This window comes from Ischnura elegans, chromosome 11 (genome assembly GCF_921293095.1).
Source record: "Ischnura elegans chromosome 11, ioIscEleg1.1, whole genome shotgun sequence".
NCBI lineage: Eukaryota > Metazoa > Arthropoda > Insecta > Odonata > Coenagrionidae > Ischnura > Ischnura elegans.
This window is the reverse complement of record NC_060256.1, coordinates 47443823-47463736: the sequence shown is the minus strand read 5'-3', so window position 1 is coordinate 47463736 and position 19914 is coordinate 47443823. Positions and strand designations below refer to the sequence as shown.

The window sequence follows — 19914 nt, the reverse complement described above, 5'->3', positions numbered from 1 at the left end:
CATCTGATTCAGAGTACACACAATGTCTGGCTTAACTGAGACGATAAATAGCTAAGTTTGCAGATGTAGAATTGTGCTTAATCAAAAAAAAATATGCAAAAAGAGCAATGTGGTTCATAAAAGACAACAAACAACATTTAACAAATGTTAACAAATTTAACTTTCATTTTGGAAAAGCAGGCACCTTCAATATTGTGCAGAAAATTAATCATATCACATGGAAAATTACAAAGTGATGTTTTATTCTCCCTCTATTGGAGAAAAGTGTTCACTCCAAAAAATGAGAATGGTAACATAAAAATTACAGCAATAGCAGTAATGCTTATATCAATACACTTATTCGTCCCACAGTGCTCCAGAAGGACAATTTTATTTTCAGTGATTTTTATACTGTGGCTCAGTCCATTCACACCAGGGAACTGAGACTATAAATCTATTTCCACACTGTAGCAATTAGCAATTACCTTAACAGTTCTGGAAACAGTACGAAGAAGTTTTCGCACCACAAGTAGTACGAAATCCATGTCCTGGTCTCTTTCGTGAACCTCATCCAAAATGACGTGGGTGTATTGATTCATGTCACGCCTGAACACTAAGGACTGCAGGAACAATCCAGTGGTGACGTATGTCAATCGAGTGTCCTCCGATGTCACCTTATCAAAACCAACCTGTTAAATCCAAACATAAGAGTTGATGGTATGTTATCACGAGGAGGAGATCGTCAGCTAAGGTAATTAGCACTATGCAGGATTTCCCGACATAATGAGTAACTCGTACCCCACAAATAATGTCTAAACTTCATTTTTTGTGTACTGTGCAAAGACTTTTACATTACATCTGAAAAAATTTACATTATTTCAGATTGTAAACAAACCGCAATGTTGTTTGTTTAAATAAATAAATTAAAATTAACGATCATAGTGAGGAGGCAAAAATGGTAGTGAGGGACGTGGAAAGAAAAACTAAGGGAGTCGTGTATGCAGAGAACTAAGTGATAGATGTGTTCTAAAAAGATCGGGAGAAAAGCTAACAAAGTGGTGTATTGAGAGAACTAGAAGAGAGACGTGTTCTAAAAAGATCGGCAGAAAGAAGAAAAGGATGCAAAGAAAAAGAAGGCGCCTACGAGAGAGAAAGATCGTGGAGGAAGAGATACGGCAGAACTCAAGTCCGTTCATATAAATCTTTCGGCTTTTACCAAAGATTTCCGTGGCGGAAGTTCAATTGTATGTATAGACAAATTTTGATTGTGCCCATTGGAACAGAAAGGGGAAATTACGCAATATATTTGTATAATATCAGATTGTAAATATGGCCCAATTAGTCTTCTTTACGACATTTTGAATATAATTTGTAAAAAATGATTTTGGTGCATGTTATTTCTTAATTAAGTGTATTTCTGTACCCCAGGGCAACACGAAATAAGAAGTGGAAGGTGAGTAACGTTACAAGATAGAAAATAATTTATTAGGAAAAAATGTCTTAATAACTACCCAACAAAAATAAGTAGTTGAGAAAACTCAGAACATATAGTTTTACATTCTAAATTACAGCTTGATATTAATTAATAATGCATTTCCACATAAAGATGAAGAACCGACCATAACAATCACTTTTCATGCTTCACTTTTTGCTGAGGAATTAAGCCTCCTCAGCCTTATTGGAAAGAGCAATGCAGAATTCAGCGGCATTATCTTTTGGGTCTACCCACACCACAGTTGGATTACTGGCGAACAGTTTCATCTCTGCTGCTGGAAACCTTCTCAGGGTAATGGTACATTTCTTACACATCGATCTTTTTAAATATCGTCAATGTGATGGGGGTGGGGCAAATGCTGGGGGTTAGAGATGGGCTTTCTCAAAAATTCTTTTCTTTCAAAATGACTGGAAGCAAGGATGAGCTAATGGTCTGTTCTTGGTCTCTGTTAAAAGTGTGTTCATGTCTTCTTGTTTTGACGGCCTCCCTTCTTAATCTTGTTTTAAAATGATGCACAAAGGTTAAGAAAACACTTAGCTGTTTCACAAAATAATTTATTATATTATATTACAGTTGGATCCGGATTTAAGGTCTTCGCATTTAACGTTTTTCCGCATTTAGCGTTTATTTTTTTGGGTCCCGATTCATTCCCTATTAGGACAATGTAAAAATTATCCGTATTTAGTGTTTCCGCATTTTGCGTTTTTCCGCATTTATGGTCGGAAAAATTTGTCCCGCTCAAGATTTTTTTGCCCGATTTAACGTTTTTTTATGACGGTTCATCCAAATCTTCGAATTTATGCTCATCAACAAGAACAGTCTCATGAAAGTTTACCAAGAGTCGATAGAATCTACCTGCGAACGCTTCTTCAACTGCTTTCTTCCGCGAGCCCAGCGCCGCGACCTTCAACTCGCAAGCTGGGTGATTAGTCTTCTCGTAATGTTTCACTCCCCTTCTGATCCAAACACCAGGCACTTTTTGTATCAGATCCGATCTATTGGAGCAAAGTCATCCCTTAATAACCTCGAACTACCTCATCCTTCACTTCTTGAACTTGACTTCGATGATACGTGACGACTGATGATACGAGTTATCCTCCGAGGGCCGCTACAATAATGGTTTTCTCGCTATGTTTTCAATGGATGGCTTACACCCCTTTCAACTCTGCTCCCTACGGGCAGTCTATTATTAGCCCAATATTTTTTCAGTCGGCTACTTTCTCTGTTCAAAAGAGGAGGCCCAATATCAATTGCGCAGTTCACTAGAAAATTCTTTCTATAATCCATTCCAAGGTCAGTTTCCACGGAGGAACAGCGAAAGAACAGAGGAAGTGTTTCCCCTGTCATGACCGTGAGTGAGAGCATTCTTTCCCTAAGGAACAACATTATTTTACATCGTAATTTAGATATCCCCGAGCCAATTTATCGACATGCGGCTGGTAAATATCGCTGTCGATTCAAAAATATTTACCTGGTGCTAATTAATGTCAAAAGAGAATGACAATCGGAGTTTTGACGAGCTATCACGGTCCACGACTCTAAATAAATAGCTCATGCTGGAAAAAAATCACCGCATACTCACGGTAGAATAGATGAGCGCAGAAAAATACGAAAATCCGGCAAGTATCCCTTGGTGGTTGACTTCGACATCATAACCCTGACGAAATTGCCAAACTCCAGAGGCACTGCCAATTTTTCTGATGAAATCCAGTTCTGTTGAAGATTAAACATTTTCACTTAACAGAGTTTAGCTAATCGTTATTCAAGGTCCAACCAAATTTTATTAAAAGCTGCCGAGAAACAAGGCGAGTCGGAGTCAAGGTGATCAGCGCGCCGCGTAAGCAACTCTCCCGGCTCCATTCGACCTGCATAAGGCCGCGGATATATGACAACGAATCCGGCGTTATCATCGAGTTGAATCACCATCGACTTGTACGCATACTGAAATAAGATTCTTCTTTTTTGGATGGCCTCGAAATCCAAAATGTGCGCAAAGGAGGCTTTTTAAAGGCTCATAAATCCCTTGTTTCGCCGAGGCAACAGAAAACGTTAGGTTGGCAAAATTCCAGAAAACCTCCCTTTTACTAGATATTCGGTAGTTGAGAATTGGGGATTAGCAATCTTCTGCTGTCCCTTTATTTCACTTATTCCTCATGATTTTTCGAGTACCTACTTACACCTTTTCTTATTATATTAGAAATGCTATAGTCACCAACATGTCACTTATACAGAAAAAATTCTAAATTTCATCGAGACCACTGAAATATGCATAAAAATGGAATCACTGATGTCCATAATAATAATCTGTGTGGGAATGCTTTTAAGTTGATGTTTATTAGAATTTTCTTAAAATATTTCATTAAAACAATTGTCATCCTCTCATTACTTATTTTTACTACCCATTTTTTTAGCTGGTTCCTGAAAAGTATTATCCAACCTTCATAGGGCAGAGAACATTTCATTAAAGAATTTTTTGCTGCATTCAGCACCTTTTAGTTACTTAAAATAATATTTTTTATTCATAAAAAGCCATTCCAATCATTACAGACCCTAAAACCTGAAAAAATGGCAGGTCCTCATTTAGTGTTTTTCCGCATTTAGTGTTTTAAATTTTGTCCCCCCTGAAAATCCTTAAATCAGGATTCTACTGTATTTATTTTGTGAAACAGCTAAGTGTTTTCTTAACCTTTGTGCATCATGAAGGAGTTTCACCATGTTACGCCAACCACCATCGCATTGTTTTAAAATGTTTTTCCCTCGCTAGGACTTGCGAGCTAGTCGCATCAATATTGTGGCCTTGGGTAGTGTACTTTGCAGTGGCAGACCTTGGTTGGACAGTAATTCAACTGTGACGTGGGTACACCCAAAAGTTTACCACTGGATATCATGTACCGCAAAAGATTTAACCAATTGATGAATACAGAATCACTAAAGAATGATAACAGAAAGGAAAGTAAAATAATTAATCATACCTGGTAACCAACAATGGATCCAATCCCCCATTGACGCTTACGAGCCACCCTCTCTGCAATGCTTATGGCAGCAATTCGCCTGGGCTGCGTGACAATGATGTTGCAGTACATATTTTTTTTAACATGAGAATCAAGGATGTATTGAGGAACCTGAGTAGTTTTTCCACAGCCAGTGAATCCTTGAATTATGGTAACAGGATTAGTATCCACCATTGAAATTATCTGAAACAGTCAAAAAAAAAACAATCAAAAATAGGAAAGTGTAGCTCTTGCAAAAGATCATGCGGGGCAATCCTGAGCCTTGGGCTGCCCAACTGTCAAAATGCTTGTGAACAGGGGAGGATGGTTGTTTCGTATGGAACGCTTATGGTAAACCCTTCGAAATTGCTACCGATACTCCCACTACTACTGTCGGTGTCAAAATGATGTGCCGCTGTACTTTGCAAATTTATTTCTGAACTTTAGTGCATGCCGTAATAATGAATAATAGGTCATTTTAAAGGAAATTTTATTTTCAATTTTGATTTATTTTTTGTTTTATGAATAATTAAAAAATGTAGACATGCGAGTACAATAAATGACTCCGCGCACCATAAAATTAGCAATTTTGTCGACTCCATGGACTTTGTAACTCAACCTAGGGGAAACTACTACGTCTAAAACATTCATCTTCCACAATAAGTTGCAAACATTAATGTAGATTAATAAAATGGCCTTTGCATATTTTTAGAACACACATTTTGTTGTAAAATAACGAAAATGTTTGAACATTATCAAGTCCTACAGTTTACCCTGTGAGAAAAAATAAAATTGATAGAAACACTGCTTAATTTATTTTCAATTTTTCTATGATACGAAAATACATGATTTTTATGTAGTAGAGATTATACATGGGCAAAAATATGCCGGAGCAAACGAATGCTGCATTTCTATTAATTTTATTCGCATGCAGCATAATCACATAGCTAAATATCTGCAACACTTGGAGACTAGAAACATGGAGCTTTTGTGAAGGCAACTAGCTCTTGATCACGCAATCGCGCATCACACATGTATGCATGTGTGATTCTTATATGCAAGTCCTTAAATACACTGATAGTTATGGCTGTCAACCACCCTTGTATGTATCCCAAGTACCACAACCCACACATACATGAACTGCCATGAGAAAAATTCTCCTGGACCTGGTATCGAACCACCGACCTTTGGCTTTCATGGCCACTGCACAGACCACTATGCCATCCATGTTTCTTAGTTCCTAGATGGCAATTGTACTGAGGCTCAAGGTACTAGATTTTAGGCCTTCGGGGTCAATCAAGGATGGCGACGCAAGAGAGAAAAGACTTACAAGAAGCCACAACTGGTTGAGAGCCTTAAACCTGATGTATTGAGAGTGCCAGCGTGGTAGCATATCTTCTGAACTGTTGCTACATATTTTAGTTATTGTTGCTATGCAGTGTTCCTAAATATTTTTATAATTGCTGCTATATGTTATTGACATATATTTCCATCATTCTGGGATTTTTAGGTGAGGCTAAGATGGAATAGAAGCTGAAATATGAAGAAAATAAGTGAACAAAATTGCAAAAAAAAAGAATAATTGATAATTTTAACCGTTGTTTTTCAAATTTACCTAGACTAATCTCCCCAAATCCCCTCATTAGCATTAATGTTCGTATTTTAGAACATATCACCCCTATAAATCCGTAGAAAAAATGTGATTGCAAAAATAATCCTTTTTGTCCCTCCAAATTATCGAAAAGTGATAAAAAATTGGAGGGGGGGATCCCCCAAAAATGGTGGATGATGGGGAAAAACGGATGTCACATTCGGACTCAGGAGGTCATTCTAAATTATAATCTGCGGGAATGGTATCGAGGCTCGAGGAAAAATATGTTTTTGCCGTCCAGTGTAATACACCCAAAAATGAATAAAATAGCATTAAGTACTTACCTTTTCTCTGTATTTGGCGATGGGAAGATCAATTTCCGGTGTGACATCATCAAATGAATACTTTGAGAAGACATTATCCGACACAATATCATTAGGGTTAGGACAGCAAGAGCCAACAGTCAAACTATCTACATCCATGAGGCCAGACTGCCGCGGTCCATGGGGGGGTCTTCCAAGCATCTGGGTCAAATCTGGCTCCTTTAACATGGATAAGAAAGTTATGTTAGCAACACCAAATTATAACACCCACATACCTACCAAATATATAAATTATTACCAAATTTACTACCAAATATGTAAATATATTCCAAAAATGAGGCTGAACGCTTCTTTACTCATATTCCTCATGTTGTATTTAATTTATTCCTAGGTGCTACAGAGGAATTAAAAACCAGTAAACACACCATGTTACAGGTGACTACATTTAGTAATGCCGACGGCGAGTCCGAAGTTATTTCCTCGAATAATGTCTAAAATATATTTTTCCGCACCAAACCCTTTAATGGCTTTGTTTGAAATAAATTATAGGAAAAAGGACCAATAAGAATACATAAATTCAGGGAATCCACCTTGGTTAGCTCCTCTTCCTCTCGTCGAAGATACTCTTTAACATATTCCTTTTCATCTTCTTCCTCTGAAAATTCCTCTGCTGGAGATGGAGGCCGTTCTTTTCTAGCATGCGAAACTCCAGCAGGGATTGTCACTCGCTCAAGTTTTTTGGATAAGTCGAAAAAGTCCAGTAGATCCATTATGGTTTCTTCACTACAAGGAGACGAAATACAAAAGGTCTTGATTTAATTGTTTAAGTAAATGTCATCGACCCAAACGACGTGAACGGTCCAGCGCCTGTTTTCAATTCCACATTGCGAGGAAACGAACAGAGCAGAACAGAGTGTAGGCCAAAGTTTAGGCGGTGCACGTCAAAGACATTTCACTCTTCGCATGGCGATATTGCCAAGTTGCCTATACAACACTTCAATACTTTAAATCCCATTGATCTTGGCTGAAAAAATTATGACAAAAAACGCAACAAAACACTCAGCAACGATAAAATTGCACAAATTAGGTGATTTCTATAGCATTCACTATTGTATACACGTGAACATGGATATGAGAACAGCGTGAAATAGCAGTCGCGCATTTGAAAACAAATGAAGTTATTTTGGCACTACAAACTGTAAACAAACCGACTTGACTTGTAAACCTCTTTCTTTATTCTACATATTGTGGAAAAGTCATTGAATTTGCATAAATTAATTCTTTTAAGTTCCATTGGTTATGTGTCTGACTGTAAAATTTTATCGAAGATCATAGAAGGCGTGGTCTTTGGGTTGAAGGTTACGTAGCAGACGTATTTTGGCTGAAAGTGAAATCAGTGAAATGTGTACGTTGTCTCACATCAACGTTGACAGCTGTGCGTTGGTGAAGGGGACCGGTCCTGTAAAGTTTTAGTTGGAAATCTCATAGAATGGCTCCTGTATATGAGGTATGAACATCATTTCACGATTTCCTCTTCAATTGGCATCATTTTTTTGTGTTGTGAACGTACTTGAGATGCAATTCTGATATCTTGATAGAGATACCTCGATGATGCAACAACATTTGTTTTTCCAGAATGGTGTTGTTCGGGAGGTAGAAGATGAGTATTTATACGACCCTGCGATTTTGGAACGGTTGGATTTCGCGAAAAGTGGTGTGAAATTCAACCCTCCTATCTCTGCTGCCGAGCCAGGCGCAGGGCTACGTATCAGGCCTCTAAGTACCAGGGACTACGATAGAGGTTAATGTTTTGCTTCAATCATTATTAAGGAATGCTTATTTGAAAAAATCTCAGTCTGTTTGAAATTAATTTGTTTCTAATGTTTCTTACGCAGGTTTCATTAAACTCTTGAGCCAGCTCACAGAAGTTGGAGATGTATCTCGAGAACAATTCTTAAGTATGTAAAAATTGCTTTTTCTCCTTAATAATGTATGTATAAATATTAGGCTTCTGTCATGAAGCTATGGAGATGAAGAATGTCATCTCCGCTCTTAATTATAGGTGGGGGAAATATCTTAACCCGGTCCTTCAAGGTCGAGTGAAGACAACCTTGGACAACCCGGAAAGACTGGTTTAGACCTTGAGACATTTCCTCTTTGTAGTTAAAGGTGTTGGTAACGGTATCAGAAGTAACTGAATTTGGACAGTAATGCTGTGTTTTGGCTCGTATATTCATCTTTTTTGTGGGGATCATATAGTGTTGAACCGCCTTTGGGGCCCTTGGTCGTGACTTCACAAAATATACTTTCGGAGTTGTTTCACTGTCTCATTATAGAAATTTATACGCATATGTATTGTGGTAGGCAATTTGTCTTGAAAATATTGGCTGCTCGGGCTGGATGTAAAAAAACATTACCCTCTCGAATGTCCGTACCTATGTCCTTTATGAGACCTTATATTAAGGGAAGGATATGAGCGTAATTCAGTGGGCAAACGCGGGGAAATCACAAATTTTCATTTCATTATCTATCAGTGTTAGGATTATAGTAGCTCAAAAAAATTCCTTCCTTCGTCTTTATCCTTGGGCTAATAATTCAATCTCTTTTTACCATTGATACATACTTATCATCTGCTAATATGGAATGGCACTCGCGAGGGAAGTGTTTGCGTTTCATGGTGAGTTTTCACTGCGCAGTATTTGTTATTCATGTAGGTAGTGCTGATGATTAGTGGGTAATGAGTAGAAACGTTGGCTTGTATCCTTTTCATAGCTGGTTGGAATCTCGAGAAAAATTCGTTCGCGGGGATAATAGTTTTACCGAGATATAGGCTTAAATCATTTATAGACAGTATTTGGTTTGCGCACAGCCTGAAAAAACATTCCATTTTCATTTTTTTTGTCATTGTTCAGTCATAATTGTCGAATAAATATTGACACGTTTGATCCATTCGTTTCGATATCTCGGAAAGTGACCTCCTCGGTTGTATTAAGTGCTACTGCTTTTGTCGCGTCCGTGGTACTCAGGGCGTGGCTGATTTTGCTTTTCTCAGCAGTTCCCAGTTTCTCTGATTAGATTGCGATTTTCGAAACAACGCATCCAGTCCAGTTAATTCCTCTGAGAACTCGCTCGCTTTGGCACTCATGTGAAAAAGCAGTTGCATGTTTCAGGTGTTATCTCTTCATTCTCAGGCGTTAGATATCCTTAAATTTATGAGCCCGAGATCATAAATGACGAAATATCTTACGTAGATAGTTTGTGCCACGTTGAAGTCGTGTTATGAACTTTTTAAACCGTGTCTGCGGAGTGTCTTCAAGAAAACGTTAAATTTGGCGCAAAACTTATCCATGCATGGTTCCACGTTTGCTCTTATTATATTGTGTAAATGGGCCACCAAAACATGAAATTCTGCTCAAAATTTTCAGCTATCTTGAAGTTGCTGTCAACGGGGACAGAAGTGCAGACTTTCTGTGGCAGTCATAAATGGGAATCCAGCATATCTGAACAAAATAGAAGAAGCGGTACTTTCGCCGTAAATTTATGTATCGGGCAATTTTTTCGATTAATTTGGCCCCTAGCGCGATTCAATTTTAATCCCTTATCTGTACTTATAGGCATCGAGATTTATACATAAATACCCCGTCTAAAACAGACTTAATAATTTTACGTAGTGACGGAATAAAATGGTGTGCACTGGATGGCCGTCCGAAAAGTTATTTCAAAGAGCCCGCGCGTGGAGTGGGAGGGGGTTGCTGTGGGCGCTGGCCAGCCGTGCCCTCCGCCTGAGGGGCAGTTTCGTAACCTTGGGAGAACGGACTATTGCAAAGAAAAAAATAGAAATCCCGTCTCTACGTCTATTGCGTTTCACTTCCATGAGGTAGCTTTTGTCGATTTCTTTTCTACTAGGGAGAAGATTTTTTTCCCTGCCCAAATTATCGTAAAAAACGGAAAGTATATATTAGAAACAGCGAACGTGCTTTTTAAGTCCCGTTGCAATATAAGTTTTTGGAAGAACATTTTTTCATGTCGTTCAATTGCTAACCTTCACTGCGCATAGAGGTTAGTACGTCACTGTTCCTCCTAGTTTCAACTCTGTGATCAATGTTATGCGCCAGGAGAAACGTCTTTTCACCCGTCTACGAAACTCCGTTATGCGCACTGTCACGACATGTCGATTTAGTGTTGATTAATCCCCACAAGTATGGCCCTGTTCACGCGGTCGCCTCTCAAGATGCGGAACGCGTCAATCATGCACCATTACAGGAGAAAGTTTTATTGATACTGGGAGCGCGTTTCTCATACGTATATAAGTAAATGTTTTTATTTCGGAAGAGCATATTATTTCCCTTCGAATCCATAATTACGGATGTTCTGGTTCGTGGGAGTGTTACATGTGTATTGAGATGCAGTGGCGCAGCGAGGAGGGGGTTTTGGGGGTTAAAACCCCCCCAGAGCTCAGAGAAATATTTAAATTTAACACATTTTACTTAATTTGATTGATATTACTAATAGAATAGTGTAAGGAGAAATAAAATATCCCTCAGAAAGCCGTAAAACTCACCATTTTGAACCGTTTATCTTAAAATTCCGCGATTTATTAATCTCGCATCTACCGCTTATCCTGGTGGGTATTCTATACCCCCACACACCCCGGTATTAGTTGCACCCCCCCCCCCCCCCCAGCCTTAATTCCTGGCTGCGCCCCTTTTGAGATGGATAGATATTTGTCGTTTAACACCTTCTGGTTAGTCGAGCTCAGTGGGGTGGCGACGGGAGGTCCAGACCCCAGGGGCGCAGCTAGGAATTAATTCTAGGGGCGGTTTAGGTGCGACTAATACCGTGGTGTGTTGGGTATGGAATACCCACCAGGATAAGTGGTAGGTGAGAGATGAATAAATTGCGGAATTTTAAGATAGATGGTTCAAAATGGTGAGTTTTTACGGCTTTCTGAGGGATATTTCATTAATCCTTACACTATTCTATTAGTAATATCAATCCAATTAAGTAAAATGGATTAAACTTAAAATTTCTCTGAGCTCTGGGGGGGTTTTATCCCCCAAAATCCCCCCCTCGCTGCACCACTGCCAGACCCCTCCCTCGAAATATAAAAACACTATTTCTCTCCTTCATAAAAGGAAACAATATATTGAAAAAATAATACATTTAGAAAAGATTTATTTTACAAATGAAATTGTTTTGATGAAGCATTAAAATTAGTTTGAAACCCTCTACTTATTACTCTGTTTTTAAAAAAATTATCACCCTGGTTTTGGACCCCTGCCTGAAAGAAACTCCTGGCTATGCCACTGGTCGCGCTGGTGCAGGGCCGGATCGAAAGGGGGGTCCGGGCCCTAGGCCACCCACCAGCCCAAGACCACGCACCAAGCATGAGCCTTCCGCCATTATAAAGGTAAATGTCACAAAATCGGAAAAGCAGGAAAAAAAATCATGTATGAGGTAATTGGAAGTTAAGCAGGGTTGTTTTATCGCTGCTGATAAAAAACACTATCTGTTGATATTGTTAATGTAGCTTTGAACACAACCAGTGGCATGCCTTCCTGTTATTGCGGTACAAATTGCTACACCTTGAAGCAGTGGGCCTCCCGCCAAAATGGGCCCCGGGCCACCTACATCCTAAATCTGGCCCTGAACTGGTGGACCTTTATATAATCCATATTTCCTATTTTTCCATGAATTTTGGTGAGTGGTCACCCACGGCCCCTTTCTGTTCCAACCTCTAATGTGCCAATGCGTGCTAGACGATACAAAATCCCTAAGCTAGTTCGATATCAAATTTATCATTTAGGGAGGCTGAAGGTATGCTACATATGTAACAGTTTTCATCAATGCTCAGCACAGTGGCATAGTGAGGGGGGGTCCGGATCCACCTAGAAATATAAAAATATATTTACTTTGCTTCATAAAAGAAAACAAAATATTTGAAACATCATGAATTTACAAAATATTTCTTTGGAAAATAAAGTTTTTTTCCGGTAGTGAAAAGTATTGAAATTACTTTAAAGCCCTCTACTTGGTGCCTGTTTTTAAAAAATTTTCCCCCTTGTTCTGGACCCTCTTCCCCAATGAAATTCCTGGCTACGCCTGGTTTAGAGATTTATAAAAGAAATGTTTAGGGTAGTTCTGAATATAAAAACTGGGACTGGAGGGTATGGAATTCTCCCACTTACAGGGATGATCTAGGGGTACTCCGTCGGGAATAGTTTAATAAACACCATAAAGCATTGATAGCATTTTTGGGACTAAAAAGGAATGCAAAAACCATTATTTATGAGTTGACATTTGACAGGATACAAAAATTGTTTTCATTTTGTTGGAGTTGCGTCCTCTGCTCTCCTTTATCAGTCGTAGAGCTATGATGAGTCCCTTTTATGCCCATTCCATTCTTGGAGAGGAACTGGTGACAGAGAAATTGGGGAATAATTAAAGGAACAGTTAATCGGACAATGGATTGTAGAGGCTCCACTTTTGTTTGGTAGGAAGCTGTGATGAATTGGAAATTTTATGAGTTCATAAAAAAAAGAATTTTAATGAATATATTTTCACTTGGTTTAAATAATTTACATGCGTGTATAAAAAATTCTATCTAAGTCTTTACTCTGAGGATAATATTTGGTCCATATGACGTCATGGTCTGGGCTAAAACTATGCCCGGCTATGATACAGAAGACCAAAAAAAAGTGATTTTATTTAACTACCCATGTCATTTTTACGGTAATTAAATTTCATTTGCATATTTTAGCTTAAGAGTTGATTAAAGTTGAGATAATGAAGGAGTATAGGGGTAAAGTCATTATTCTTATGAACAAAAGGATAATGTGACAGCTAAAAGCAATTTTGAAAGATGATTCTGTTAAGGATGCCTACCTCTGTCATTCCTTTACTATCTAACTTTGTTGTTCATGGTTGAAAGACTTTTGTCGCAGCATGCTTCTTAACAAGGCGATTGGCTCCAGAGAATTTCATTGGTTGTTTTTTGGCCATGCAGAACCACCGTCTAAATGACAGTGGAGACCATGAAAATATTAAATGTTAAATGTTACTTGTACTGGTCTCATGATTAAAGATTATTCAGAAATTCAATATGCTCAGGTATGCAATACCATTTCTCAGCTGAGTGCAGTAACCCAATGGTCAATGGTACGTAAGCAGGTTGGAGGAATGGGTCCTTTCTATAGGCATGGAATTAGGGACAATACTGAATATAAGGACTGAATTATTCTTAAATATCTACCATTCATTCAGGAAAAAAACTTAACTTTGAAGGTCTATCTAGATATTTGTAGCCCAAGGAACAGGCATAAAGTCAGAAATTTGCTTGTGTGAATGCGGGTTGCCTATACTTCCATGGAATGTAAAATCATAACTCTCATTAAGCCAGCCATCACTTTTGTTTGAATGGTGCTGAAATTTTTAGTAATAATTTGTTATGCCTAAAAAGCCTTAGTTTTTAATAACTGGGTCTCCATATGAATTTGTTTCCCAAATCCACACCATTTTTGAAAAAATGAAACTTCAGGGCATCAGCAATAGTAGTTTATGTAATCCAATTTTGAGAAAATATCAGATCTGAGACCATGATCTCAATCCATGACTTTTAATATAAAAGAGAAAGTCAGGGAGATGAGAGCTCCTGAGCTTTTCGTCTCCTGAAGATGTACATACATAGCTGGCAGTCACTGAAATGGAAATAATTCCAGGGTTAGAGAGGGCTGAAGACCCTGAAGCAACCCCCTGTGACTATGTGCCTGACAAGGAAGACCACTCACTCCTACTTAAACTGCCTTTTACATGGATACATTAATATAATGAACCAATCCCCTGATTTCTATTTTCAGAGAGATTTCATGAGATGAAACAATGTCCAAACACTTACTTTATAACTGTGGTGGAAGACACTGAGACAGCTAATCCAGAAGACTCTGTCATTGGAGCAGCAACGCTGGTAGTAGAGCAAAAATTCATCCATCAATGTGCAGTGGTATGTGTGCTTTTTCTTGGGATTATCTTTGTCACTTTGGTAGCACATGCTTGATATCCTCTGTCAACAAACCCCAAGTTTTGTGATTGGCTTACCAATTTTTCTACTGTTTGCTGTTGTAGACGCTGGTCTACAATTTTTGTTTCCACATATTCAATAGTTTCCAGGTAATTTTTGGCTTATATCATCAAATTTGAACAAATTACTCCCATTCTGATTCAGGAGTTAAAATGCCTACACATTAATTTCATTGAGTCATGTACGATGAAAAGTAAAACTGAATATAATAGATAAAAGTTATTACTTCACATCCCTGAGGTATTGGTCTCCATGCATGTATTTACATGCTATATTTGGTGTTATGCTGGTTATTGTTGATGAACATGCATGACATACACTTCAGCTGCATACTATACAGGTGTCACATGGCGTACAGAGCTGCTATGACACATGATATAGATGCACCTGTGGTGAGTTAGATGAGTGATGAAGATTATCAAAATTTACTCCATCACCAGATTTTTGTGTTTTATCTAAGATCTAATTGTACTTTATTGCCTTTGATAGGTTTCCTTACCAGCATTACACTGTCTAAGAAACATCAATTACTTTTCTAATCTTGTGGTTTTTTTTCAGCGAGGTCGCTTGGAGGATGTTGTTGTAAATGATACATACAGGGGAAAGCAACTGGGTAAATTGTAAGTATGAATGCATTCAATTTTTTGAGTAAAATTGATCAAGAGAAATTAATGTAGTGCTTGACTGTTTATACATTGTTTTCTTTGAAACATCCTTTTTATTGAGCTTAAGGTAACTTCATAAGGAGACAAAATATATGTTGCCTTATTGACTGTTATGAACAAAAAATCAGCTTTTACCTGCCAGAATTTTTCTTTTGGTATGAAAAAGTTCAAAATATTAGCTTTTAACCCCCCTACTAAAATTTTTGAGGTGATATGGTCTTAAGTATAACCCTCTAAATAATCCTTCAAAATCCATTTCCCCTTCCTAGTAAATCACCTCCCACATTTTTACCTAGGTACAGGCTTGGTTCTAGACTATTGGTTCTCCCTTATCTCTCAGGATTATCATATTTTAACCTAAGGATGCACAAGGCGTATTATTTCCATCAGAATTCCCTTTGTCATATGTAATTGTTTTCTTTACTTTCTAATAAAGCATTAATTCTCACATTTTGTGAGGAGAATCTGAGAATCCTAGTTGTGATCAAACTGGGGAAGAATGATTAATTTGGAAGTTACATCCCATTTCTTTTTTTTATATTTACTAGTTGCTCCAAGCAAATGCCTACTACTTGTATTCTTCATGACGTAAAAATAAAAATTTTAGTTGAATTTCTTAGGGTTTATGGAGCCATTGAGATTTTGGTAAAATTGCAGCTTCTTCTGGTACAAAACCCGAACGCAACTTAATATTAAAATTATTTTATTAATAGGATTTCACTTTAAAAATTCAAATTTCTTAGGCAAGAATATCAGAAATTGTTCAATGAGTGAGGTTTATGTGGAACGTAAAATCCAGTGTAAAAGGCTTAGCTAATATTTTCCTTTTCTGGAGACTATAAAGTGGTAAGTATAAAATAGGAGGAAAGTTGCGAATAAAGTATGTGGAATTGATTGCCTATTTCCGTTCATGGGAATTTTATTCATCGAGACCAATAATATTTGTAAAGGGGTATCCCTATTTTTCAGGTCTTAGTTCTTCACTTTAAGTTTTTAAATGGTTATCTCCAATAATATTTTTGGAAATGGTGAACCATTAATTTACATCCTTATTTTCATCATAAAATAATTCTTCGAATACAGGTCATATATATCTATATACAGGCATCCCCCGAGTTACGTAAGAGATGCGTTCCGGCAGACTATGCGTAAGTCGAAATTTACGTAATTCGAACCTTTGCGTTGGCGCTTCAGATATTGCTGTATAACAAGTTGTATCGTACAGGAATGAGCGCAACCACATACGCCACCACATCCATCGCTAGAACTGCAAATTTTCACGTTGATTGCTGACTTGGGATTTATAAGCGATTTTTCTACAGAAAGTAATGAAATTTCCTTCGAGGAATGACAAAAATGGGTCACTTTGTTATTTTTAGCACGTAAAAAACTCTATAAATATTCGATATTTTTTCTACCATAGGTTGTACGAGCGAATATCTACTTCTTCGCGCTCGCATTCGAAAATTAACGTAATCATTTGAAATACGGTTATCGCTTACGTAAGTACGGATTTACGTAAGTCGAGACATACGTAACTCGGGGGATGCCTGTAGTGCAAAAAAGTTGTTAGCCAACGTTTCAGTTTATTTAAAACCTTCATCAGGGCTTAGTTTTGCACATATTTATTGATATTAGGTAACTTAAATATATATATTTAACCTAACCTATTTAGTAACCTAAAACAGTAGATTCCGTTTAATGGCTCCACCGGTTACTTGGGGCAGATCTTGAAGAACAGAACCCAATAGAGGAATATCCCGGAGTATTCTCCGCTTAATCGGGACAGCATGCTGCTTTATTGGGCCATGAGTCGGCGACATAGACTCTATGCTCGCAACGAAATTAAAATTTTTTGTTTTCAGAATACTATTTTTTAATATTTTCCTCATTTGATTTACTCTTATTTTTCACAAATGTTCCTATTCTTGCCCTATTTTGAAAGCTCTTTTTGTTATACTATCCGCAAGAGGATAGGATTTTTCCTTAATAGGACTTAGTAAAAGACATTCATTCAGCGTCGCCCGAGGCCGTGAAAAATATTTTTAACTAAATTGTTATAATTCTTAAAAATGATACTAAAATAACTAAACTCGCCGATATATCAATCAAATTAATAGTTAAATAAACTTATGTTGCATTATTAACATTCTTTAGTCTTCTATCATTTCAACGTTTTTTTATGCCCATATACAGGATAGTTTGCCTAATTAGGGCAGCCGCTTAATTAGGGCAAAGTGCACAAGTCCCAATATGTCCCAATTAACCGGAATCTACTGTATCAATAAATATGTGCAAAACTAAGCCCTGATGAAGGTTTTAAATATGCTGGAACGTTGGCTAACAACTTTTTTGCATTATATATTAAGAGGAAAAAGCAAATCTAATTGCCCTTATTTTCAAGTTAGTACCATAGTGGAATTTTACGTTGGGAAATTTAATGTATTTCACTTATTTCAGGATTGTGACAACCATTACTATGTTGGCTAGAGAAATGAACTGCTACAAAATATCCTTGGACTGCAAAGATAAAATGATACCATATTATGAGAGCTTGGGCTTCACTCTCGAACCTGGGAATTCCAATTACATGACTATGAGGATTCTCAAGTGCTCCTTGTGATTGTGAGTTCAACGAGGCATTGAAGGCTTTCAATGGATTGATGTGAAAGGATATGAATGGCTTATGAGCATTAAAAGACACAACCTGATGAAAATTGCCAATTCCTTTGAATGCACTTTGAGGAGAATATTAACACGTTGCGTATGACAGTGTTTTAATCTCTTGTACCCTGGCAGGTATTTCAACCTGAACACTTTAATATGCACTCCTTAAAGTGCCATTGTTTGTATTTTTTTATAAATTTTAAGGGAACTTTTAGTACTTACCTACTCAGGTATGATGTAAGAAATCCTTTTTGGTGTGATGGAAATGCGTGAAAGTAGCGAATTCTAAAATAAGATTTATCTAAACAAAAAATGTATGCAAACATTCTAAAAGTGTTTATGTGGCATTATGTTACTAATTATAGTATTAAAAATCGTTAATGAAGTTAAATTGGCAAAATAAATTGAGACACCAACAAAAAAAATTATTCTTGTTATCCATCCTGAGCACATGGCTCTGGAAAAATGAAGATTCTCACGATCTGTACACGATGTGTTAAGAAGAAATGGACTAAAATGATGTTATAACTTAGTGATAGGCTATCAATGTCAGCATGTCACAATATTTTTTCAAAGAGCTTCAAGCTCCAGGAGAATATGGTAGAGTATTCATACTCTTAAAGTGGAGTTCAACATGTTTGTTACTCTGACTCAAGTTAGTTGGTAGACAAATATTTTTAAAGAGAAATTAAACTGTGGTGTTGGAGTGATTGAAATGTTAACAAGAAATAAAATCTGTGACCATAAAGAGAATGAAAAAAGACAATCCATGAAGAAAAATAGTGGGCTCCATGGAAATGTGTTATAAAGCTTGCAATGAAGTGAAAAATGAAATATGTACTTTTAAAAAAAGCTATTGATTTCATTAAAATTTTATCCATGGAAGTTTTCTGTAAATGTAAAATAATAATCAATGTGAGATACATCCTGAGAAGACCGATTTGGATTGTTTTCTTTTGTACAATATCTCTTAATCAGAAATATGCCTCCAATTTTCTATCAACAGACTGGGAAGGTCTGTTTTCACGGAACATTAGCCTGTACCAGATAATGTCTAAAGGCCTGGTTACACGGTACATTAACACGTACAAGTTAATGTACGTTTGCGTGAATGATTTTGGTGGACCGGAACGGAACATGTACGAATGCATGAACCAAATTAGAACAGGTTCTATTTTCCGTTCATGCATTCGCACAAGTTGGGTGGTTACACGGTGCATTTTGGCGTTCATTCTCGCGTTCATACATTTAGACATTAACCCATACGTGTTAATGTATCGTGTAACCAGGCCTTAACTCTATGAATGTGTGAATGAACACACAAATGCACCATGTAGCCACCCAACTTGTGCAAATGCATGAACAGAAAATAGAACCTGTTCTAATTTGGTTCATGCATTCGTACATGTTCTGTTCCAGGCCACAAAAATTAGTCACACAAACAGATATTAGGTAACTCATACGAGTTAATGTACCATGTAACTAAGCCTTCATATAGACTGACAACACAACTTGAGGAAATTAATGTCAAGTTCAAAGCATTTTACTAGTGTGAGTATCATGAAAAGGTTATTTTACATTTTATTTGCTAGTCATGGAACTGATCCACCATTGGAAATTCAATGAATAGTTTCAGTTGAAGGTATAATCCCTGTGTAAGATAATTAACACCATACCATCAGATATTAAGGAGTTGGGAAACAAAATTAAACATTCCTCATCTTTGTGAGGTGATCTCAAATGGGTCCTCACTCAATCACACGTCAACAGGCCATCAGGGAGAAAAAGAAAGGAAGGAGAAAACTGTACAGTTAGAGGCAATTTGAAGAGGAAAAAAAACCTGGCATCATTAGTAGGCACAGGAAAAATTTTTTCGGCATGGCACCTCTCGTCATCATTAGCCCAGATAATTGCTGGTTCACCATAATAAGCCTTAACTAAGAGTTTGGTTACTCCACCTAATATCCTACACATGTTGCACTAAGTTGAGTATTCTTTTCCATGGCTCATTGTGACACATTTAGTGTAAAATGTTGTTGAACAAATATTTTCATCTTACCTTTCTAACTTAAAAATCACAATATTTTTACCAATAATGCTGAAAAATCAAGTTTATTCTCCGACATG

At 37.3% G+C, this 19914-nt stretch overlaps 2 protein-coding genes and 1 pseudogene across 2 annotated transcripts in view; 2 read left to right on the top strand and 1 right to left on the bottom strand.

The window, feature by feature from the left end:
• The window catches only part of LOC124168520 (probable ATP-dependent RNA helicase spindle-E), a 49289-nt gene extending 41786 nt beyond the window's left edge, over positions 1-7503 (bottom strand). The window contains exons 1-4 of the mRNA XM_046546847.1: positions 6969-7503; positions 6400-6597; positions 4447-4668; positions 465-668 (exon numbers count right to left, since the gene is read on the bottom strand). Of these exons, the coding sequence (XP_046402803.1) occupies positions 465-668; positions 4447-4668; positions 6400-6597; positions 6969-7148 (804 nt within the window). The 5' untranslated portion in view covers positions 7149-7503. The remainder of the gene's footprint in view (positions 1-464; positions 669-4446; positions 4669-6399; positions 6598-6968) is intronic.
• LOC124168550 lies at positions 1151-1262 on the top strand (annotated as a pseudogene).
• Positions 7504-7573: 70 nt separating the features above from the next.
• Positions 7574-18727, top strand: LOC124168521 (probable glucosamine 6-phosphate N-acetyltransferase). The gene is made up of 6 exons (XM_046546848.1): positions 7574-7885; positions 8014-8179; positions 8274-8336; positions 14235-14377; positions 15014-15075; positions 17581-18727. The coding sequence occupies exons 1-6, from the start codon at positions 7868-7870 to the stop codon at positions 17741-17743; spliced, it is 615 nt and encodes a 204-aa protein (XP_046402804.1). The 5' UTR covers positions 7574-7867; the 3' UTR covers positions 17744-18727.
• The last annotated feature ends 1187 nt before the right edge of the window (positions 18728-19914 follow it).